Consider the following 22,129-nt stretch of genomic DNA (forward strand, 5'->3'; position numbering starts at 1 on the left):
ATTGGTTTTCTCTCTGAATCCTTTTCTCAATTTGTTCCTGTTATATATCACGTGTCATTTTCTCTGATGAAGTCTCTTAAGAGTGTGTATATCCTACCTCCTGCATTTGTCCCCCAAAAGATAGAAATAGAATTTAAAACATTTTTCTACAGAAGCACATGCTTGGTTTTAAGCACTAAAGAATTGTGCTTTTTTTTTTCTTTTTTTTTTCTTTTTTTTTTTTTTTTCCTTCCAGTTTCAGGTTATTCTCTTGAGGTTAATAGTTACTGTTTGTGAAATGTAAGACAAGTGTATACAAATTCAGGCAGGCTGGTAGCACACAGATAGAAGTCTGCCATGCAGTCAGTTGGTCCCTTTTGTATGACTTGTACCACAGGTTTATTCAGACAGCCAAGTTGTGAATGGGTCCTTGTTTTTTGGTTTTTTTTTTATTTTTTTGTCAGAATCAAGGAAGGCCGGATAACATGCTAGCTTAAATTCTGCTGGCTAAATAGCTGTACTAGCCAGTAATTAGAGACACTTTACAGTTTTCTATTTATTAGAACAGTCTCTCTTCCATTTATTGCTTATCCTAATTTGTGTGATGCAAATCTGTTTTTGTTATATACCTTCAAATAAATGTTTTTGCCAAGGAGTATGCTTTGACAAGTGAACAAAACATTTTAAAAAAGATGCTATGCTCTGGTATCTTCTAATATGATAAGCATTTCCCAGAATTTGATTCCAACATGTCCCATTTGGGGAGAAACATCATATATACACTTATATGCATGTCTTGTGTGTGTGCGTGCATGATAATGTGTGTAGAATAGAGAAAAGAATTTGAGTTGTAGTATCATACAAGAGAATAGCATCCTGCCTTTCAAGTGAAGGCATGACATGGCTGGGCTTAGAACATGGAAGATCTTGGTCATCATTCCTGAAGTTACAGACAACGCTGCCTTTTTGTGTTATTGCCCGAAAGTGGAATGTAAGGAGAAATCTCATGGTTTTACGCTTTCTTTTTTACAGTAAAACAAGTATTGTTTTAGTGAAGTAGTTTCTGTTTGTCGTCTTCTATGGCATAAAGTGTCCTGGCTGCAAATTTAAGAGTCTTTCTTTTCCTGGTGCATTTCCTGTCTAGAGAGTTAGGCCAGATGTCAAACTTGATGTGGAGAAATTTGTAAAGAAAGAAGTCTGCTGGGGTTGAAGCTGAATGAGAATTTGATGCCTGGGAATGACTTTTTAGGCTATCTCTCCTCTTAGAGTTAGTCTGCTGTGCTCTTCCCGTTTACTTTAGAGGCAGTAACTTACGATGTCATGTATAGAGTGACCTGTTATTTGTCTCTGGCTTCATAACATGAGATCTTTATACTTTTAAGAAATCTTTGCTGCAGTAATCAATTAGGTTTTATATCACATACATTTTTAGAAAACATCTGATTGTATTACAGTAGCTAGAGTAACGTTTAGTTTGTTTGTCTAGGCTCTCCGAGATGCAGAACGTGCAAAGGAGCTGAAGAGAATGCACAAAGCTGTTCAGAAGAATCTACCACGGCCCTCAGAAGTAAGTGGAAACAAAATTCACTTTTAAGGAAAAAAAAATAGAAATTAGGTGTTCACCATTATTGGAGAAAATAAGATCTAAGTAGATCATGAGAGAATGAAATCTTTGAGTCTGCTGATTTCAGCATTATGGGAAATTGTCACAGCGAAATTGTCATGAGGTACTTCATATGCAGAAATAAAAGCACAATTGGGTGTTTGGATTGCTGTGTGTGTCACACCGCAAGGGATTTTGGCACCTGTGCTGCACGGTTTAGCTGCTATATAAAATTCATGCTCAGATGGAGGTATGTGAATTTAACGTGGTCTTTGGTGTGTATGGTGTTTTGGAACTTTGTTTTTTATTCCTGGGCAGGTTAATGAAACAATACTGAGACCCTTAAATGTGGAACCACCTCTAACAGACTTGCAGAAAAGTGAAGAGCTAATAAAGAAAGAGATGATTACTATGCTTCATTTTGATCTTTTGCACCACCCATTTGGTGAACAGCCTAGTGGTAAGAAGGGGAAGGGCCCAGGCTTTGGAAGCAACAATGCAGAACATATGGCTTACTTGGAACAAAATCCTTATGAGAAGTTCTCCAAAGAGGATCTCAAGAAGGTGAGAATTGTATGGCCTAATTGCAGTGACCTAATGTCTGCTTACGTCACAGTCCCGTAATCTTGCAAAAAAGGTGAATTCAAGGCTGCACAGAATTTAGTTGGGAGATCTCCAAGGGTTGTGTGAAGAGCTGAAAGGATAGTTTAAGTGCACATTCTCGTTTCTGTAAACTAATGTTAATCTGGGCACTCAGCAGAATGATGAGAATGCTGTATTTGTCCTGAGGCAATGTCTTTTAGATACAATTTTGAATGTGTTGTGATAGCTTATGTTTTTAAGTAAGGGTAGGAGCTATAACACACCAACAGTTACTAAATTCTACTTCGCTGTTTCTGGAAATTGATGTTAAATTGTTGAGCCTTCAACTGGGTGTGATTATCCACCTTCTGCTGCCTGTGTAGTCTGTTAATCCAGAATTATTAAGCATTTTTTTCATAGCAGTGCAGACTAAATATGACAGTGGTAACCAGTTTATATAACTTGGAGCAGCAAATCAAGTTGCTTAATTATGCTTGTAAAGCTTGGTCCAATAGAGCTGTGCTAGTGCAGAGCCTGCTGGGCTATGGCAACTGATCTTAAAACATACCTGGTTAAAAAGCGCTGAATAGGCAGAATAGGTTGTTGCTGGATGAAATGAGTAGGCTGTCTGGGCACTCTGTCCTGTTTTGCATTGTAATCCCAAGTTAAATAGCAGTCCTATACCAAGGATTCTGGTTCGGGTTGTTCATTTATTTAAGCAGCTACAGATGTTGCCTTTTGCTGCCAAGTGACAGACAGTTCAGACACACAGTGCTGTGGTTAGCTCTTTCAAAGAGTTTCACCTATGAAGTTGTGCCAGTAACCTTTGACCAAATGCTTACAGGAATAAAAATGGGTAAAAAGCACAAAATCACGTGCCACCAAGTAATCTATTTTATGCAGACTCCTATCTGAGACTTGTGTTCTCACAATAGCTGTGGTATCTCTACACCTAAATCCCATATCACTTTAAAGTGACTCTAAAGATACACAAGGAGATTTTAAGTCTGTCGTCTTGACCATATCTGATGAATGAATCAAGAGCCTAAAATGATAAATACTGAACAGTATGTACTTCCAATTTGCTGTTAAATGAAAAATTATACTTGAAGATTTCTGAGCAGAAGTTAAAGATGGAAAATACAGTTAGATCATGAATTTCACTGCCCTGCCAGTGTCAGATCGTTCCCTGAGGAGCACTCTTGGAGTGCTCGCTCTGGTTATTTTGAAGTGCAACAAGAATTGGGTTTTTTATCACTTCCCTTAGGGACTATTACACAGTCCAGTAGTTTTTGTCTGGAAACTTTCTTCAGAGTCCCTGGAAATTTTGTCTCCTAACTGATGAGCAGAAGTTTTTTTGCATCCTTGCTCTTGCTTGCTCTGTAACATTCAGTGTAATACTCCCTCTTTGTCAAAAATCAAATTCAAACCAGGAAGTTTTTTTTATCTCTGCACTCTCATCTGAGGCTTGTTTATTTTGCTTCATTTCTTCATTTGTTTTTAGTATATCTTCCTACTAAACTCCCTTCATTAAATGCTCCTTTCTTTTCCTGATGTGTAGTGCTCTTTTGGGAAGAATTAGCAGTGGTGCTAAGCACAGTATGCCGAGCCCTTAAAGCTATGGAAGTGTTTTGGTGCCACAACTAAATAACCTTAAGTAGTTCCTCACAGTGGACAAATAGAGACTCATTGAAAGTGAACTTTTCTAAAATTTAGCTTTGTTAGGTGTGGCTAGAGTACTCCTATTTTATCTGTCTTGACCATCGAGGACAAGTAATTAATTTTCCTATCCCCGGTATCCCTGGAATCATCCGTTCTGGTGATAACCTGAATTACTTCCTGGGCAATATGCTGTTATACAATATACATCTGCTTGTAGCGAGATATCTACTGCTGATATGGACATTTGTGGTACACATATAAATCCTGTGGAAAGGGAAGACATGCACTTATAACCAATGAAGTCCAGATCATCAAAGATATTTTAGTTTTTTAGTTACAGATAGAATTGGAAGGATGTAGGTGCCTGTATAGTTTTGTGGGCCAGGCTCTTTGTCAGAAATATTAAGACTTGTCAGAAGAGCATGAATCCTTTCAGTTCAGTGTAAATTACTTTGTAAACTGAACTGCAAACAGCAGAATGCTTATTATCTCACTAGTAGTTCTCTGACAACAGAATGTGTGTTAGTTAAAGTCAGAGTAGTATTTCCTGCAGTGGAGCTTATACTGCTCACCCGTTAATGTTTAGAGTTGGCTTTACAGGTTGTGTGGAGAAGGGCAAGCAAAAGGAAATGAAAAGCGATTTTTGTTTCATAGAACAGCTGCTTCTGTCTGTACAGTTCTCCCTCCCCTCAAGGTCCTTGCTTTTATCTCTTTTCTTCTGCAGCAAGATGAAGTATCTAGCTGTGCAAGCGCTTTCATTAACTACAGTGGAGTGATGTCGGCTTTGGCCAAATTATATAAAATGAGGGATAGTTGTGCTGTGAGTAGCCTTCTAGCCTGGGTTTCATTTATAATCCACAGCATCTGTGTTAGATTTCATAGTTAGCTTAACCTGATGGTGTGCTTTTAGTATGAAAAGAGAAACTGCCCCTGTGAATTGCAGGCTGAAGGACTGAAAACAAGAGGAATTTTCTTGTATTCTGTGTATTGTAACTGCAATTTATTTTTCATCATTTCCTACAGGCACAGGATCTACTGGCACAAGAGATGGAAGTGGTAAAGCAAGGAATGGGGCATGGAGAGCTCTCAAGTGAAGCTTATAACCAGGTGTGGGAAGAATGTTACAGCCAAGTGTTATACCTGCCTGGACAGAGCCGCTACACAAGAGCTAACCTGGCCAGCAAAAAAGACAGGATAGAGTCACTTGAAAAGAGGCTTGAGGTCAGTGTTGCTTTTTTCTGCTTTTTGCACCTGCCTTTTTTTTTCCCCCCCTTAAGTTCCCTCCCTGTGTGTTTTGTTTCTTTTTCTGCGTTGTTACAGGTTACTTGATAAATCATTCAGGTCTTTTGGTAGGATTCCTTTGAAAAGGTTGTTGAAGAATTCTCCTAGGCAGTTCATAGATGTTCTTGAGGTGTTTAACTCTCCTTCTCTCACCCTCCTTTCCATAAAATATCCCTGGAGTATTCCCCCCACCAGTTTCTCTTTGTGGTATTAGCTGTAAGACTGCTCATCTCACCCACTTTATTCTAAACTGGAGCGAAGGTCAGACTCTGCTCTCTCTTAATTCCATGTGGATTTTTTTGCTGCTTTCTTAATGTCCGCTATTAGCAGCTCAGATACCTGATCTTTCTAGTTTTGCACTTTGTCCCTGATAGTGGCCAGTATGAGATACTTCAGAAGAAGGTGCTTAAAAACGTCTCTGTCCTAAAACTCCTCTCACGTTCTCTTTCCAACTTAGTCAATCAGAAACCAAATCTTATTACATACATGAAGGTCCAGATGGAACTGAATGCATGCCGGACTGTCATGCTCTGCCAATTCCAGTGATTCTCTCCAAAAAAGAGAACAATGGATGTTTGTGATCTTGTTCCAGTTTATCAGGAAATAGTAGGTTTCCTTATAAGTGCATTTTGAACTCAGATTTCAAGTTTGCTGTTGTGCGTTTGTGTAATTAATATTTTCTGCCAGTACAAAATGACAGACTTCAGATAGCAACATCTCACCAATGTGTCGGCATGCAGTTTGAGTACTATGGCAGGGCACTGGTACTAAAGGACCAAGAATTGAAACTACATCTTTTTCTGCTGAGCTGTAGAGTACAGCATTCGCCAGAGTCAACATGCTTGCATCAGTTTATGTAAAATGCAACAGTCACAGGCCTTAACGAGGTGTTAAGATTTGATAAGGTGGCCTGGGATTGACGGAGGTATGTGTGGAGAGGAAATAATCTGAGGCATGGTGCACTAAGTAGAAGGCGGCAGTTCAAACCGCTTGACACTGATTTCCCTTGCTCTGTCGCCTCTCTAGAGTTTCGCTCAAACAATCCACACAAAACACAAAAATCCATGCTTTCATAATAAAAGGTAAGATGGTTTTAAATTGTTTCTTCCCACAGAACGTGTGTGTGTTCAGACTTGCAATAAGTCATTAACTGTTTTCCAAAATACCATTTTAGCCAGAAGTGTCTCTAAATTATGCAGTCATGAGGTCATTTTTTTTCTGTGGTAAAAGGAAACTTAAAAAAACCAAGTTCTTTTGTATTTAACATCAACATAACTACTGTTGCTAGAAGTAAACCTCATCAAGCAGCTACTACCACAGAAATAACTTAGGAGAGAAGCCAGAAGGCCTGAATTTTCGTTTGATTGATACACGTGAAATACAGCGTGAACGTGTGTTTTGTAAAGTCTGTCAGGCAAGAATGTCGTCCAGATACAGACTCCACAGTTGTTAGTCATCCACTCGGGCCAGGAGCAGTTCACCTGCACATAGCCCAGTAGCCGGGCGGTTTACCATCAATGCCAGCGCGCATGTCGTGCTGGTGCTTACCCAGCAGAGAGCACCATTGCCCTGCCCAACGCTGCTCGCTGGTTGACGAGCTCTCACACGCTCTACTCTACTATTTTCACAAAAAACAGTATCTGAGCACAGCGGCAGCCAGCTTGCACGGCAGCAGGGGCTGTGCTGGCATCATGCCAGCAATCTGAGGGCTGTACCTAATTTGCGTACAAATGCTTTTGAAATTCAAATATCTTATGCCCAAGACTACATTAGAAATGCGTTATTAAATTTGCAAAGTCAAACAGTCAAAGTTGGGGAATGCACAAACAGCCTTACTCTGGCAGCTTTAATTTGCCTATGCATATGCTTTATGAGACAGTCTTTAATTTCATGATTACAGACTAGTTTTTCCACAGGCTCATTTACTGCACAGGGTGGATGGTACTTGCTTAATGAGTAGCTATTGAATATTTTGTTTTCTCTTTATTGTTCAATGTGTGGCCCTGTGCCTTTAATGCTGCACACTATTTCTGAAATCTGAATTGGTTACTTCTGTGTGGGCTTTCTTGTGCTGTTGATTTCTGTTCGTCTCCTCCCACTATTTGAATGACTAGTTGTTGGTGGTATGCTTATTAAGGATACTGAAGCAAAGAAAGCAAGGTCAAATCATCTGTTCATCAAACTCCTGCTGCATTTCTTCATTCTGTAAGTGCTCATTGCTTTGTAGTCACAAGACAGTCACCCAGGAAGCAAAATACAAAGCAGAGGTCTTGCCAAGAAGAAAATTTGCTTTCAACATCGTATGGGACTCCGTGGAAGACAGTTAACAAAATGCAGCTAGCTGGGTCTCATGATCACAACAACTGATGTTAGACTCCATGTCTCGCTCATGTAGCTACATCTCTTCAGATTAGCTGGGAGCTTGGAGCGCTGCTAGCCAAGGCTAACTGCTTGGTGCACTTACAGTAAAGTGGGCGAGCGAGCTTGTGTGTGCGTGTTCAAAATACCACATGCCCCAGTTCAGTCAGGCACCCAGGGCTGGCAGGGCTTGCTGTGCCCCACAGCTGCAGGTGCAGTGGAAGTACTGCGCTGCCTTTCACAACTCGCTGTTTGCTGAGTGCAGGTGGACTCTTTGCAAAAAGTTAAATTTGAGCTGAAAATGTCTCCCAAGTGTGTGCAAAATTGCATTTTAGTGTAGCTCTGTTGCCTGACCTATTAAAAAAGCCCTTCCTAAAAGCAGGGTGTACACATACAGTTTTCCAAGTATAGGTCACCAGCTGAATGTTTTTTGAAATAATAAATAAACAGCATAGCAGTTTAATGAACAACCAATAGACAATGAAAAAACCAGAGCATTTTTTTTTCCTAAACTATTTTCAGCAATGGCAAAACCCACCTTCATTTTAATGTTTTTCCAAGGAAAATTGTCTGAAAGCAGTATCAGTTGAAATAGATATTTTAATGGGAAGTATCAGACAACCTTAATGAAAAGCAGGGACATTAGCTCAGCTTTCAATACCCCAAGATACTTGCTTGTACTCTTAACTTCCTGTGAGAGAAGAGCAGAAACTGTAAAGCAGAGTTTGCCAGCAACAGAAACTGATGTTGGTCAGCTTGTGGGGCTGCCTCTTCCCCTTCATATTGCACTAAGATCATTAGGAAAAAACATGAGAGTTTAGCAGTATTTGCTGGAGACAGCTGCACATTGGGTAGTCGCCTAATACTTCCATATGGGACTGCTAACACCCTGCAGATCCTGTGCGGAAAAGCCAGCTATTTCCAGTGCTGTCTTCGTTGCTCGGCGATTACTGGGTGGATTGATGGCGTGGACAAAGTCGTCTTTCTCTAATTGGCCCGTTTTCACTGCCTGAGTGATTTAGTGGTGGCAGTCCTGTATATGTTGACATGACATTTATTTTTCTGAAATTGATGGTGATATCACAAACAGATTTGTGCTGTTACTGATGAACTTGAGGAGGCAAAGTGGAGCAAGTTGTGGAGAGCTTCTGTTTAGCTAGATATCCTGTCCAGGCATCGTTGGCAGTAAAGCACAACTTAGCAATAGTTTTAATATTGGAATGTACAGCTATGTATTAGTAATACTTTTGCACTTTATTTTGAGCAGTTTGGACTCTTTGAATGTGGTACTTAATGCGACTTAAGAGTGTTACAAGATTAGTATGTGAACTTCTTTGGACTACAGATGGGGAGTTTCAGATTCATGCAAGTGAATCCCTGTGACCTCAATATGTGTCTGTGGTACAGCTTGTATTTGCTTGAATCCTGATGGAATTTTCTGATATTTCCAGTAGCTTCTAGAAATCTAGCATATTTGTTCAAGGCTAGGCTACACTGCAGAGCTAGTAATTTCATAAATGGGAGCTTGCTGATGCTCACAGTTGCATTTAGTAACTGCTTCAGTTCTCCGCAATACCTTGTACTCCCTTGTCTTCCAAGCAATATATTTATAAAGAAAAGCATCCCTTCCTAAGATGTATGTTAAATCAGGAACCTTATCAGATGAAATGAGATGGTAGAGGCATCTATTTAACAAGCTAGTTGCTTCCCTTCGTAGTTCATCACGTAGAAGCTTCCTGCCAGCATTACTTTTCCTTTGAAGACGGTTCATAATGTTGGCATGCAGCATACAAATATTTTTATTAAAACTGTGGTAGTTAATGTCATCATTTCAGTTGATTGCTAAATTATAAACACTATTGAAAAGCCTACAGGGGAGGAAGCTGTAGTTACACTGTATATGCAAAGCATAGTAAATTATCTATTCTTTGCAATATCCAGGATACACCAAGATGGTAATTTACCAGACCAAAGTGTCCATTTTTGCTTTTGGTTGTAGCTCAAGTCCTCTGAATTAATTTATATTTAAAACCAGTTGCTTAGCTGGAGTTTTATGGGTTACATGGTACGTTCTGCTGCAAGGTGTATCACTTACTAGCTAGGAGATTGTATTTTAATTTCTCTCTAGTTTACATGCTTCCAAAGCTTGTAGTTTCTTTTGGATTTTCAGCTATGCTGTTACTGAGGAAACATCTGGAGAAAATAACATAATTTATAAGACTAGGAATAGAGAAATTACTCATAAAACAAAAAATGGTAGAATCCCTGAGTAGTCTGCTTTTGTGGTCACATAATTCATTTGTACTTCTGTGGTGCCTTTGTGAAATACACTTTTTAAAATAAGGTCCGTTGGGAATGTAGTTGGCACCAGCGGATCACATCTGAGCGTTATCAGTGGTCTTCACTGTCAAGCTGTTCAGAATTGACAGAGCTGACTGTTTATCCAAGACCAGTGTTGCAGAGTCTGATCTCTGCTTAATGTAGAGATGATCATCAGAGTACATGTATTTAGCGTAGCAGTTTTGGAGGGTATAACTTCTCCTGGGCAACACATATACATTGTCTTTACCTGTGTGTAAAAAGAGTTTTACTGTTTACCAAAATGGTTAGAATGCAGTTCGTACTATAGCTGGGATGCTCTTAACATTTCAGCTGGTGCCAAAAAAGGGTCAGCGCTGCTATTTTTCTCCAGTTGCCCCCTGCTATTACCTCTGGCCTTATACCAGTGTTCTTATAACTCTGTGGTAATCTGGATCAGTTCATTGAATTGGCAGAAAAAAAGGGTTTTTTTAGATTAAGTATCAGACCTCTTTCCACAGTAGCCAGATATTAGATCAGCTTAGCTATAACACATCACATCTTTGCTTGCAGAATTTTGGAATGTTTGTGAGATCCACAATGAAGGTAACCCATAACCTATAATGAGGAAAGCAATAAATAAAAATGGGTTTTTTTTGTTGCCAATGATAACTCATGTCTACAGTAAGAGAAAATGTGCCAGGGAAGGTAAATGGATTTAGCCAGAAATCTTGTCTTTTCTTTCTAGCACCGGTGAGTAGTTGTTGCTCTTTTTGAGCAAGTCCCATGAGTTCAGTGTTGATACACCTTATTTTAGCCTTCTAACTAAAACAAAGCTTCAGTTGCCTTAGGCTCCCTTTAGTTTCGAGGCACCTCCTGAGAGCAGCTTGGCCCATTTAAGAGTTGAATTTCCCTCTTGAGTTTCCTGTTTTTCTTTTTATTACAGAGGCATCTATAGCACCTCAGATCAGCGAAACAAAACTAGGTCTTAATGTCTCCCTTGGTTCCTCTGTCACTGGAAGAGGAGTAATGTCTGCCTTATGGGGCTCTGTAGTTTTGTTTGCAAAGCACTTGTAGACTTGGGACTGAAAATCCCTATCTAAAACTGCTAAATCTTTAAGTGTACTTGTACTGCCTGGAAGGTAGTTGTCTTTTCCAGCTCAAGCTGAAGCTTTGTGTCTTTGCATGGTAGCAGTCTGGGAGAAAAAACATTGTTCAGTGTCCTTTAGGTGAATGAACTTACTATGTCCTTGGTTTTCCCCACAAATTACATTTGCAGTTAGCAGCTACCCCCTCTGAAACCTTCATCACCAAGAGCAGGAAGGAGGAAAGCAGATCTAGTTTTATTGAAACATAACTAGTCAGCTCTTAAAGCAGGGACGTTTCTCAGACTGCTAATTGAACAGCTTTGGGAAACTGAACTATACTTTTGCTGTTAAACAGTTATTTTTAGAGAAAATGCTGCTATTTGATTTTATACCAGTTATCTAACTATTGGCTTACTTTGGGACCTTTGGAAGGAAGCAGGTGAATGCCAGTAAGAGGGTTCTCCATATTCTTATTTCTGTAATCTTGCCTATGTGTCTGAAATTTGTCTTCAGATTGGACCGTTGTGCTAGCCTTTCTTCTAAGGTCATAATTTTTGGGTGGCTGGATAACTCCTGTATAGAAAAAAAGTATTTTTCTGAGTGTCCTCAGTCCAGAATATGCCAAAAAATTGGAAATGAGCGATGAAAGAGATCTTTAAAAATAAGCTTAAACTGCATAGCAGTTATTTTTTGTTTGGCCAGTTACTCATAGTATGGTGTGAGGTTTTTCCCTCCATGTCTAAAACCATTGATTTCCTCTGTGGTGATTGGCGAAACCAGGTTTCACATTTGGAAATGTAGTTCATAATGGGAACTTATGTGCTTAGAAATGAAGTTCAGCATTGACACAGCTCTTCATTGCAAAAGGCCTTTGCACACCATCACAGCTGAAAATTGTGTTTGAACAGAGAAAAGTATAAACTGATACGGTCTTTTGCTGGAAGCCACCTCGTCTGCAGACCTGTTGCTCTTTAAAGCCTGTCCTAATGTGAAGGTGTGTCAGAACCTGTGAATGTTGGGACAGTGGGAGTTGCTGCTCACACAGGAACTTGCTTCATTTATACTTGTGTAATAGTAGCTGCTGGAGTGGAATACTAGTGCCTACTGCAAGCTCATCATGGGGCTTCTGCTATGTATTAAGAGGGAACCAGGCTGTTTGCTAGCTTGTTTATTGCGTAGGCTTCCACGAGATTGTTAGCCTCTTTTCTGGAAGAGACCAGCCCAAGAACTCTGGGTTTGCAGTGATATTTTTTGAAGGTAATTACTTTGTGCTCGCTGCCCTATTATCTCATCAAACACAGCAGTAATCCATGTTTGCTTACAGTTAATCAAAGCTGTTAGCCTGAGGTAGTTGCTGCTGTCTGATCTTACTGTAATTTTGTATTTTTTTTCCCAGGGAGAGGTAAAGAGTTTTCAGAAAAGCTTAATAAAAATAAATTATTTTTCTTCTTAAACTGTGCTCTTCTAGACATGTTTCTACTGTGATTGTGATATATGGGTATCACCTATAATAGTGCTAGTCTTAGAAGCAATTCCCAAATAAAAATATTCAAAGTGGGCTTTAATGTCATCATTGTAGATCAGCAGTGACTGCTAACTTATCCAATAACTTTCTGGATTATTCTAGATCTAGATAGTTGGATGCTATGAACTTCCGTGGGATATCCTGTACTGTCTTTACTCAACAGCCCTACCAATTCCTGTTAAGACATTTGAAGGCAAGTTATCATAATTTCTGAAACATAGTTCACATGGAGATTGCTCTTGGGTTATTAGTTTTGGCTGTGAGTATAGAGAATAGCCTTCTGCAGATATCAGTAAGTTGTAATGATATATGAAAAGTACATACACAAAGTTCAATATAAGAGTTTGTGTTGAGGCTTCCCTATTAAATTCCTATGCAAGCTTTGAACATTTGGTCTAGTTTCAGTTGTGAAGTTGCAGTTGTATACCAGCAGTGCCTTAGTTTGAGGATCACCTATGGCTGAATCTTTCCATGAAAAACTTTGTGTGACCCCAGTCAATTAGAATTAAATCCTACCTGAAGAGTCATTTCTTGAAAGTTAGACACTCAGTAACAGGCTGTAACAGTCTTTTCGACTGCTCGCATACTGATCAGCACCTCTGCTTAATGATCCTTGTACGCCCTCACACGTTAAGTAAGCATCATCTTCAGTGTTGCAGCAGAGTGCAGAAATTGTGTCAAGCCATGGAGTGGTTTCAGTTGATTAGCTGACCTTATGCTAATCTTGATGTCAGTTTGATAGATTGAGCCTGTATTGTTCTGCAATGGCAGTGCAATTTTTTGTTTGATATTAACCCCAAGCCTCAGTTTCCAGCAGAGTTGACTGTTGCCCTTTACTAACTCAGAGGTGAGAGGTGAGCTCTGCAGGGTGTTTTGTCTGGTCAAACTGTAGACAGATGAAACGGTGTTTCAAGCCAAAAATTGTAGAATTCTGTCCAAGAGCATGGAAGTAGAAAACATTTTTAAGTAGCGCAATTAATGATTTTGTTTGTTTGTTTAAAAACGTGCTGTTGTAGAGTGAACCATCAAGCTTCTAAAGGCAGATCACCTAAACATGCACAGAGGATGACCTAGTGTTACAGCCATCACTGTCCCTGGAGTGGTTTGAAATGCTGGTGAAACCTGTTTGGTGTAACCTGGCATTGAGCAGAAGGCTGTCATCTTAGTGTGCATTGTCTCATTCCAGCTACTCTGGCTGACCGAGCCAATACAAGGCAAATTCACAAACCCTGCTTTTTAAATTAAGTTAATCCAGCTCCTGCCAGCAGAACTGAGTAAGGGTGGGACACTTGTGGGTCTGAGATGAGGAAGGAAGTTATAGTAACATTTGGAGTAGTCCTTACATAGGTTCCAAGAGTAACCTATTCAGCCAGCATAGCTCAAGCTGGTAGAAGATTTCTCTGCACAATCTAAGCAGCTTTATGATGATACGTTGATTCTCCAAGGTCACAGAACAAGTTGGTTTACTTTTGACTATGGCTCTGTAAGAGATGCAGTGGTTTTTCTTCCCTGTTTTTTATCCATCAGGCTTGATTAAGAAGATTAATTAGAAGACAAGAGTGCTTAATGCTGTTTAGGGATTACCAGAAGCTCCACATTTAAAGGAAGGAAAACAAAACAGTCAGTACAGGGTAAAACAGCCCTTTGAACTGAGAAGGGGTGTCCTCAGTAGACTTTGTGAGATGAGGAATTGTGAAAATGCGCTTTTGAAGGCACTTGAGCCCTTCCTTCCTCAGGGTCAGTTTTTCTTAAAGCTTTCCCAGTGGATGTTTGTTCTTATAAGCAGTCTTTCCCTGTTCTTTGTTGTCCTTAGTTAAACCTTACAACTAACCTCCTATCTAAAATTTCTGTGCCAAATTTAAATCCCTCTTCCTTTCTCAGTGGACTTAAGAACCAACTAATTTTTCACAATCGTCTTTGGGATATTTAAAGCGTGTTGTGTCTTTCTTCATTTTCTCTATTTTTCTTAGATGGAGGAAAAAACGCACAACAAAACCCTGTTTTTTCAGTCTCCCTTTTCTAGATCTTGTTTTATAAACCTCTGATTATATCTGTTGCTCTGTTTTTGTTTCTCTTCTTTGGATCTCTAGTGTAGTATTGAAAACTGAACACAACTCCTACTAGGCATGAGGGAGGGCTTTTACATAAGAGATTGGGGATGGGATGAGGCTCTCACACTTTCCCTAACATCATATATCATTTTACCCCATGTCTGTACATGCTGTTCTCATTTTGCTATAGCTGGTACAAAAGTCAGTGGAACCAAAGCTGGCCAAGGAGCAGTACAAAATAAATAACTAAGTGGAGAAATCTTTCAAATGTCTTTACATTTTCTGCTAGGTTCAGGGGGGAAATGGTTGTCAGATTTTACTGAAATCTATTTCTTAGCTTTAAGCAAATAATGTAGACTACTGTTTAAACACACCTCTTCATAACTGCTTGGAATTTTTAGCTTGGTATCTGAGCCTTAAAATTTTATGAAGCTTGAACTAAAATTATATGCAGTTGTTGGCATTAATGCAGCAGTCAGCAATTTTTAATAAATAGTATTTGTTACAAAAGCTGAGACCTCCCTTTGACCTTTTCGTTGTAGGTCCTAAAATCTTGTAGTTGCGAGGGAGGAGGAAAGGTGGTGAGTGTTCACATTTCTCTCTATAAGCAAAGAAGGAAGAAAGGACTGTTATTTCTGGGTTTAGATACTTGGGAGGCTTTTTTCTTTCTCCTCCCCCCCCCCTTTTTTACTTTTTACAGCAGTGAGGCCTATGATAATCCAAGATAGACAGAGAACTGAGTAGAAAAGCAAGGGCTGAATAGCGTATTCAACCTAAGGAGCTCTAGTAGTTAAAAGTAAGGATCTATATCCAGGACAACTCAGAAATATTAAGTCCCGTTCTCATTGTCTGAAAATTTCAAGAGTGCTTAAATAATCAGGATCTGATACTGCAATAAGCAGTAGATTTGAACTGGCTTTGGTTTTTCTTGGAGAAAAAGAAGTTTTATTATATCTCATACATTAAAACAGTAAACACTTAGGGTGGGATTGATCCACCTGACCTTAGGTAATGGTGTCTGAGCAAGCAGTCTGTGCTCCCACCTTAGTCAGTGAAGAGCACTTCAGGGCATGCTTAGTCTCATTGTGAGGCCCTGGATTGGATGAGCCAGGCCTTGGAGTTGCCAGTTTCTCTACGGATTTTGGAAGGGCTTTGGATAACAAGCTCAGATGTTGATGTCTAAAGCTAAGCAAAGTGAATCACAGATGAAGTGCGTAGAAGTACGAGACCAACCCAGTACTGCCACTGCTACTGGTGATACTTAGAGCATGCAGGTAATTCAGGACTTCTGACCGCAGTGGCCTGACTCAGTCTCTTTTCTGTATGGTGGAGATAACAATTATAAGTGCATTTCAGGTACTCAGTGATTAACACTTTTATTAGAAAATCAAGTTGTCAACAGTCACTTGCAGCGATAGAATAGTGGAAATTTTCTAAATGGCCTTTTTTAACCTGTTCTAGAAAAGTGGTATTCTGACTGAAGTTTCATTTCGCACCAAGCATACTCTACGTTGTCTGTAATGCTGTGAAACAACATGGGACAATTGATCTTTGTTACATCAGAGCTCTGTTGCAAACAAAATTCCGTTTGCCTGTGCATCCATCTATTCCATGATCTCTAAATGTCAGTGGCTCTCAACACACGTTTTTCATCCAAGAAACAGTAATTGGAAAATAGTTCATTTACCGCACAGCTGTATTTGTTGTTGCAGTAATAGCATATTATTTACAAGTGAAGACATTTAAAGCTTTCATACTTTTCCATCAGAGAGTATCCTCACAAATCCCTAATCTATTTATTTAATTTTCTCTAGATTTATATAAATATTGAAAAAGAGGCGCCTTTCTGTATGCTTAAAGCACCTTGGGCATAGCTTAAGTCTACATTGCAAACAGAATCTGAAAAGCATAGCAGTCTGCATCTCTCTCCCCAGGAGCAAACTAGACAGCTCAGAAAGTCAATTTCTCTTTCACTCACCCATTAACAGTTTGCTCCCTTGACCATTCACTTTATTTACCTCTGCACCACCTACTAAAACTGTTTTAAATGAGTGAATAAATTGTTAAGGAGTTGGGCATTTTACAGAAACATGCAGCTGTATAATAGAGTGTACTTTATTAAAGTTGGACAGTTGAAAGGTTGATGAAATGTACTTTGTATTAACTTGGTGCATAAGACTGTGATGGCTGCACTAGTCCTAGCGTCTGGGGTTATCTGGCTGACTGTAGTTACCACTCTAAAGGACAGATCAGAAAGCAGTTCCTTCCCAATGGAGTTTAGTTTCATTGGTAGAAGATATGATATCTTGGGTAATTGTAGGGTTCAAAGCAGTGAAAGCCTCTGCTTTCTGGTTGATCAGTGGTAGTAATTCCTTTGTATGTAAGAATGTTCACCAGCAAAGCTTCGATTTTTAAAGAAACGAGGCAGGATAGGTGATTTAGCCACTGTGATTCCGAGTTAGGCTTTTATGTTTTAACACTTGAGAAACATACACATGTTTCTTCGTCTCCTGCACTAATATATCTTTAACTGCGTCAAAAAAACAAAATCTGAGAAGCCCGATTCTTTTTTTGGTGAGTTTGGCATCTTTCACACAACACTTTCTGAAAAAAGGGTGTTTTATTTTTTTAAAGGAAGTAGCATTAAAAAAAAACCCAGGAACCTTATGTCTGTATTTAGCGATGTGAAATGCTACACCTCTCCACAGTTTTGCTCAGTGGTATATTCCTGTGTTGTTAGTTTGTGATTCAGTGTTAAAGAGTTCTTTGATGCTGTCTGTCAGGTTTTAAAAGTGCTGACGGCTGTTTCATGCTTTTATTGCCCATTTAATTTTGCTCCACTGAATACATGTACAAAAATATGCAAAGGCTTCTGTTACCTTTGCTATTTATAAAAGTTACATAAAATGTTTATAACATGTTAATATGATTATGCTTGTTTATTTGCGTTGTGCCCCAGTTGGCAGAATTTTGTAATTTGTATCACTTGTCCATTCATGGATTATGTCTGGATTATGGTTTTAGAGGACTGGCCTGGACGACTTTGGGGAAACTATGACTTCTAAATCCAGAGCGCGCTGAGTAGTGCTTACCAGAATGGTACAGGAAGGAGAGCTTTATGTCTAACATGCCAATTGCTTTGTGGTTTTGATACCACACTTTAATCTCATCACTTTGTCACATCTGTTGTGTACACTATTGGATTGTAAATTGTGGGGTTTTGCTTCTGGCTTTTGCCACTGACCTTCGGCAGCTGATTCATTGTGCTATCTCAATCTTTGTCTGCTAGCTAAAGATAATCTTACCTTCTTGCTGTGAGATCCATAAGGGAAAAGCCCCACGCAAAAGCAGTTTTACTTGAGAGGCCACTGGCGAGCTCTGGGTTTTTGGTATGATGTGGAAGGGAATAATGTTGCAACGTTACAGCAATGTAGTAAAGCTGAATGGAAGATCTTATAGGTAGGTGAGGTTACTTTATTTTAAGACAAAACCGATTTTGCTTATTTTCAGTCTCGTACTCACATGCTTACAAACATTAAGACACAGAATCATGGAAAGGCTTGGGTCAGAAGCAACCTTTAAAGATCACCTAGTCCAATGCCCCTGCCATGGGCAGGGACATCTTCCACTATATCAGGTTGCTTAAAGCCCCATCCAACCTGACTTTGAACACTTAATCAAGTAATCTGTCCAGAATTCAGCTACCAAGACATTTGAATCCAAGTGGTCTTTCTGGGATGCTCTATGATGACACCAGGAATGAAGGGTCATCACCTGTTGAGTTCTCATCATGACTTCTGGGTTCTTTTCAGGGCGGTGACCATGTTTTGTTTTGGTTTTGGAGGGTTTTTTTGGATTTGCCTTTCATACTTTTTAAAAGCAGACCGTAGTTGGTGTCCCCATCGTGTCTCACCTCTGTGAGTTATCGGGAATTAGTCTTAGTCTTTTGTCTCCTGATCTGGTTGTCCTGGGAAAGTACATGCAGATAGGTGGTAGGATTTCGTTGCCATTCTAATAGTCTTTCTGTGGTTCCTTGCACTGCTTCCATGCCCCAACATTGCCATTCATTTGTCAGTTAGACCAGTATAAATGCTTTCATGATGGTTGTCTTCAACAGAGAGACAGATTCAGAGCTGCCTTAATGTTCCCAGTTGCTTTTTTATTGTACAGATTATGATTTAGATTAATCCTGTTGGGGTAGGCAAAAGTATTGCAAGATGTGGCTGGTTTTGCAGAATAAGAATGTAGTTTTAAAAAGGAGGAACATAATGTCTTTATTTAGTTTTCCTTTACTAAGTCAAAGAACATCTCCTGTGTAAGTGGGAGGTGACATAGCAAGCTATCATGTGACTTGGCTGCTGCCGTAGCTCAGCAACTACAATAATTCCTGTCTACAAAGCCATACTCATACAGTGCGTCATCACCCCCTGTTTTGGCTAGTGGACTCCACCCCTGGAATAACGTATTTACATCGTAAAGGTTTTAATCCAGAAATTTAGGTTGTTGTAAAATGTGCAGTATGATTTGTTAATAGAAGTCAAAGAACTCTAAAAACTATACAGTTCCTCAGATACAACATTAGTACTTCTTTTTGTTTTGGTTTGGTTTTTTGTTTTCCCTCTTGACTTTTGAATTCCAGATATATAAAACGATTATTGGGTTCCTCTGACAGATAAACAGAGGTCACATGACAACTGAAGCAAAGAGGGCTGCCAAGATGGAGAAGAAGCTGAAGATCTTGCTTGGTGGTTATCAGTCTCGAGCAATGGGCCTCATCAAACAACTGAACGATTTGTGGGACCAAATCGAGCAGGCACATCTGGAGCTACGAACTTTTGAGGAACTGAAGAAACATGAAGATGCTGCAATCCCACGGAGACTGGAGGTGAGACTCCTAAATGTAATACCTTAGGTCAAATACAGGTACTTTGTGGAAAAGATGTTTTTACAGCTCATGGGCTCTGAGGTCCGCAGCCTGAGTTTGTATCAAGTTTTTAATGGTCTTTTTAAATTATACTTTTGGCTATTACTAGATTCTTCTGCTGTTCACTTCAATGTCAGAGATTCTGTGACATATTACAAGCTGGGACTAATCTACTAGTGTGTTCTTTAACTTCGTTTTTATTTTATTTCCTCATGTGGTTTATTTTATTAATCTTCTGCAATGCATATCAGCAGAAGTTCCATATCTATCTAAATTTGGCTCGTTTTGGTTTTAATTACTGTTAGAACATAGGGTAGATCTGAAACTTGTGTAAAGCCTCCTGCTTCCTTAAAATTCAGTGGACCAAATGCCAGTATGTACTACGGGACGTTCTCCGTTCTTTTCACATGTTGATTGTATTCCTCCCTGAAGCTGTGGTGGTGGTGTCAGACTTGCAGATGGCTGGACGTTTTTAAATCGGTACAATAAGCCCATTTCAGTACTGGCTTCCAATATGGCTCTTGGATTCAGAAGCTGAGCAGTTGTTCTGTAATTTTAGTTTTGAGCCATCCTCAGAGTTAAGGCCCTTTGCTTGCAATCCTGTTGCTGGCTAAAAATGTGTGTACATGTGATCTGGACCATTGCTCCTGAATAAGCCCACCTGCCTTACCAACCTCTAACTGGTTGGCATGGCTTTGAGGAGGAAGATACCTCCTTTCTTTCAAGCAGCCTTAACTGCAGCTTGGAAATAGCAGAAACCGGTACACCGAGATGCCTGAAAACCATGACTCAGAGCCACTGTTCTTAGTTTAAGTATCTCCAGAATATTCTTCTCTGCTTTGTTCAGCTAACAAGGGAACCCTCAACCAAGATGCAGTCCTAGGATTGAGCCGGTGACAGGCTTTCCTTCCAAAATGAAGTACTCATCTGAGTGCAATTTTTCTTTTAGTTTTTTTTTTCCTTCCAGAAGAGAGGGTTCCATTGAGTCTCAGTCTTCTCAAGCACTTTCTATAACTTTGATTAAAAAGATAAAATGTATCCATTCTTAGTCCTGGTTTTGTGAGGATGGTTTAGTAAGGTTGATAGATGTGTTTACAAACTCCAAAGTGATTAATTGATTTCATAAAAGTTAACAGTAAAAATGTATTAAGTAGATTGATAGCTACTAATAGCACAATGGTTTAATAAGTGGCACTTTACTCCGGGCTCATCCTCAGAATACATTTACTATCTCTTCTGATACAAGAGTGAAGGGAGATCAAATGAACTAGTAGCTGGCAGTTGTAGAACAAGCAGTAGTTCTCCTTCATGCACTGTGTAGTTAGTGGAACAAGGCCTGTGGAATGCCTTGTTGCAGGATGAGGGGTTAATTAGGAAGATTACCCAAAAAAGGTTTTGAACAAACTCATGGAAGAAGAATCCATGGATAACTTTTAAATACAATGCACTGCTTCTGTCAAGTTCCCAATTTGAAATCTCTCCTTTTGAAGCTTTTGATATTAACTGCTGTCAAAAACAGGATAAGATACCTGATATTTTAAGTAAGATAACTGTGATTATTGATACTCTACATCAGCTGCTCTGTTTCGCACTTATATTTAAAATAAGTAACTTTAGCAGTCTCCTGTCTCAGTTCTGACCCCTTCCTCTGAACTAAAATAGAAACCTTGCTAAAGATCTTCATGGGTGTGACTATTAGGAAGAACTGACTGGTTGCTTAATTATGTTTTCCTTTCAGTGTCTGAAGGAAGATGTACAGCGACAGCAGGAGAGAGAAAAGGAGCTTCAGCAGAGATTTGCTGACTTCATGTTGGATAAAGAGACTTTTCAAGCAAAGTATTAAAGCACAAAATTCCCTTCATCACTGATGTAACATTTCTAAAGTGTACAGATACTTCTCCAGGAGCTTTTGCCATCAGTTGCAGAAATCAAGTGTAGCCTGCTGTTTGTATCTTGTCAAGTTTTGTTCCTTTAATGGACTATTCCAAATGCTGTAGGTATGAATGGCTTTGGCCAGTAAAATTGGATTGAAATGTCCAAAATTTTATTAAAAGAAAAAAATCATTCTGGTATGATTTTAGTTGTATCTTCATTTGCTAGCTTTATCACATTATCACATTATTCCTGATAGTGTTTTATCAGTCTTAAGACCTTTAAAATACATGCCTGCAGAATAATGTCTTTTGAATAAGCCTGGAATGTTAAAAAGTAATTAAGAAATAAAATGCCTGTCTTTTAACTAAAATGGAATCCTCCCCTATCCCCGGCCTCTTTTGTGTTTCCGGCAAATTGTCTGTCTTCCCTTCCCCTGCTGCTGCTTTTATTTTCCAAGACTGTAATTTATATTAGGTAGAACCTGTGCGGGATAATTGTGATCCATGTAATACCATGTTCCTGATTCTTCTCTGTGTATATGACTAAACACTCTCATTTATATCAGGATGTTCAAATGGTCATGCTGGCGGTAAGCATAACTTCACCATCCTGAAAAAGGGTAGGTTTAAGTTTTATAAAAGCACCCTCCATAGTTTAACTGTTCCCATAGATTTCAGCAGAAAATATACCCTTAACTTTTCTAAGTATTAATGCTTCTAAAATCATATGTGCATAGCACATTTTCCCTCTATCTGGTTGATGACCTTTTCCTGTTGACGTTTATACAGTGGTCCAAAGGTCTGGAGTAACATCAATTCTACGTTGGCCCGGAGCTTGTGGCAGATGGTTGTGGAGGCTGTTTCTTACACATCACAAGCACTGGACCTCAGTTGCTTGTTCTGT

The 22,129-nt window shown here is 39.3% G+C and overlaps 1 protein-coding gene across 1 annotated transcript in view; it reads left to right on the forward strand.

Annotated features, from left to right (window-relative positions):
• CDC5L (cell division cycle 5 like) overlaps window positions 1-21,591 on the forward strand; it is a gene marked incomplete at its 5' end in the record, with an annotated part of 35,655 nt that extends 14,064 nt beyond the window's left edge. Inside the window, 5 exons of the mRNA XM_081998410.1 lie at window positions 1,466-1,546; window positions 1,901-2,146; window positions 4,850-5,047; window positions 19,100-19,312; window positions 21,090-21,591. Of these exons, the coding sequence (XP_081854536.1) occupies window positions 1,466-1,546; window positions 1,901-2,146; window positions 4,850-5,047; window positions 19,100-19,312; window positions 21,090-21,194 (843 nt within the window). The 3' untranslated portion in view covers window positions 21,195-21,591. The remainder of the gene's footprint in view (window positions 1-1,465; window positions 1,547-1,900; window positions 2,147-4,849; window positions 5,048-19,099; window positions 19,313-21,089) is intronic.
• Between the last annotated feature and the right edge of the window lie 538 nt (window positions 21,592-22,129).

Source organism: Phaethon aethereus, assembly GCF_964289735.1.
Source record: "Phaethon aethereus genome assembly, chromosome: 3".
Classification (NCBI taxonomy): Eukaryota; Metazoa; Chordata; class Aves; order Phaethontiformes; family Phaethontidae; genus Phaethon; species Phaethon aethereus.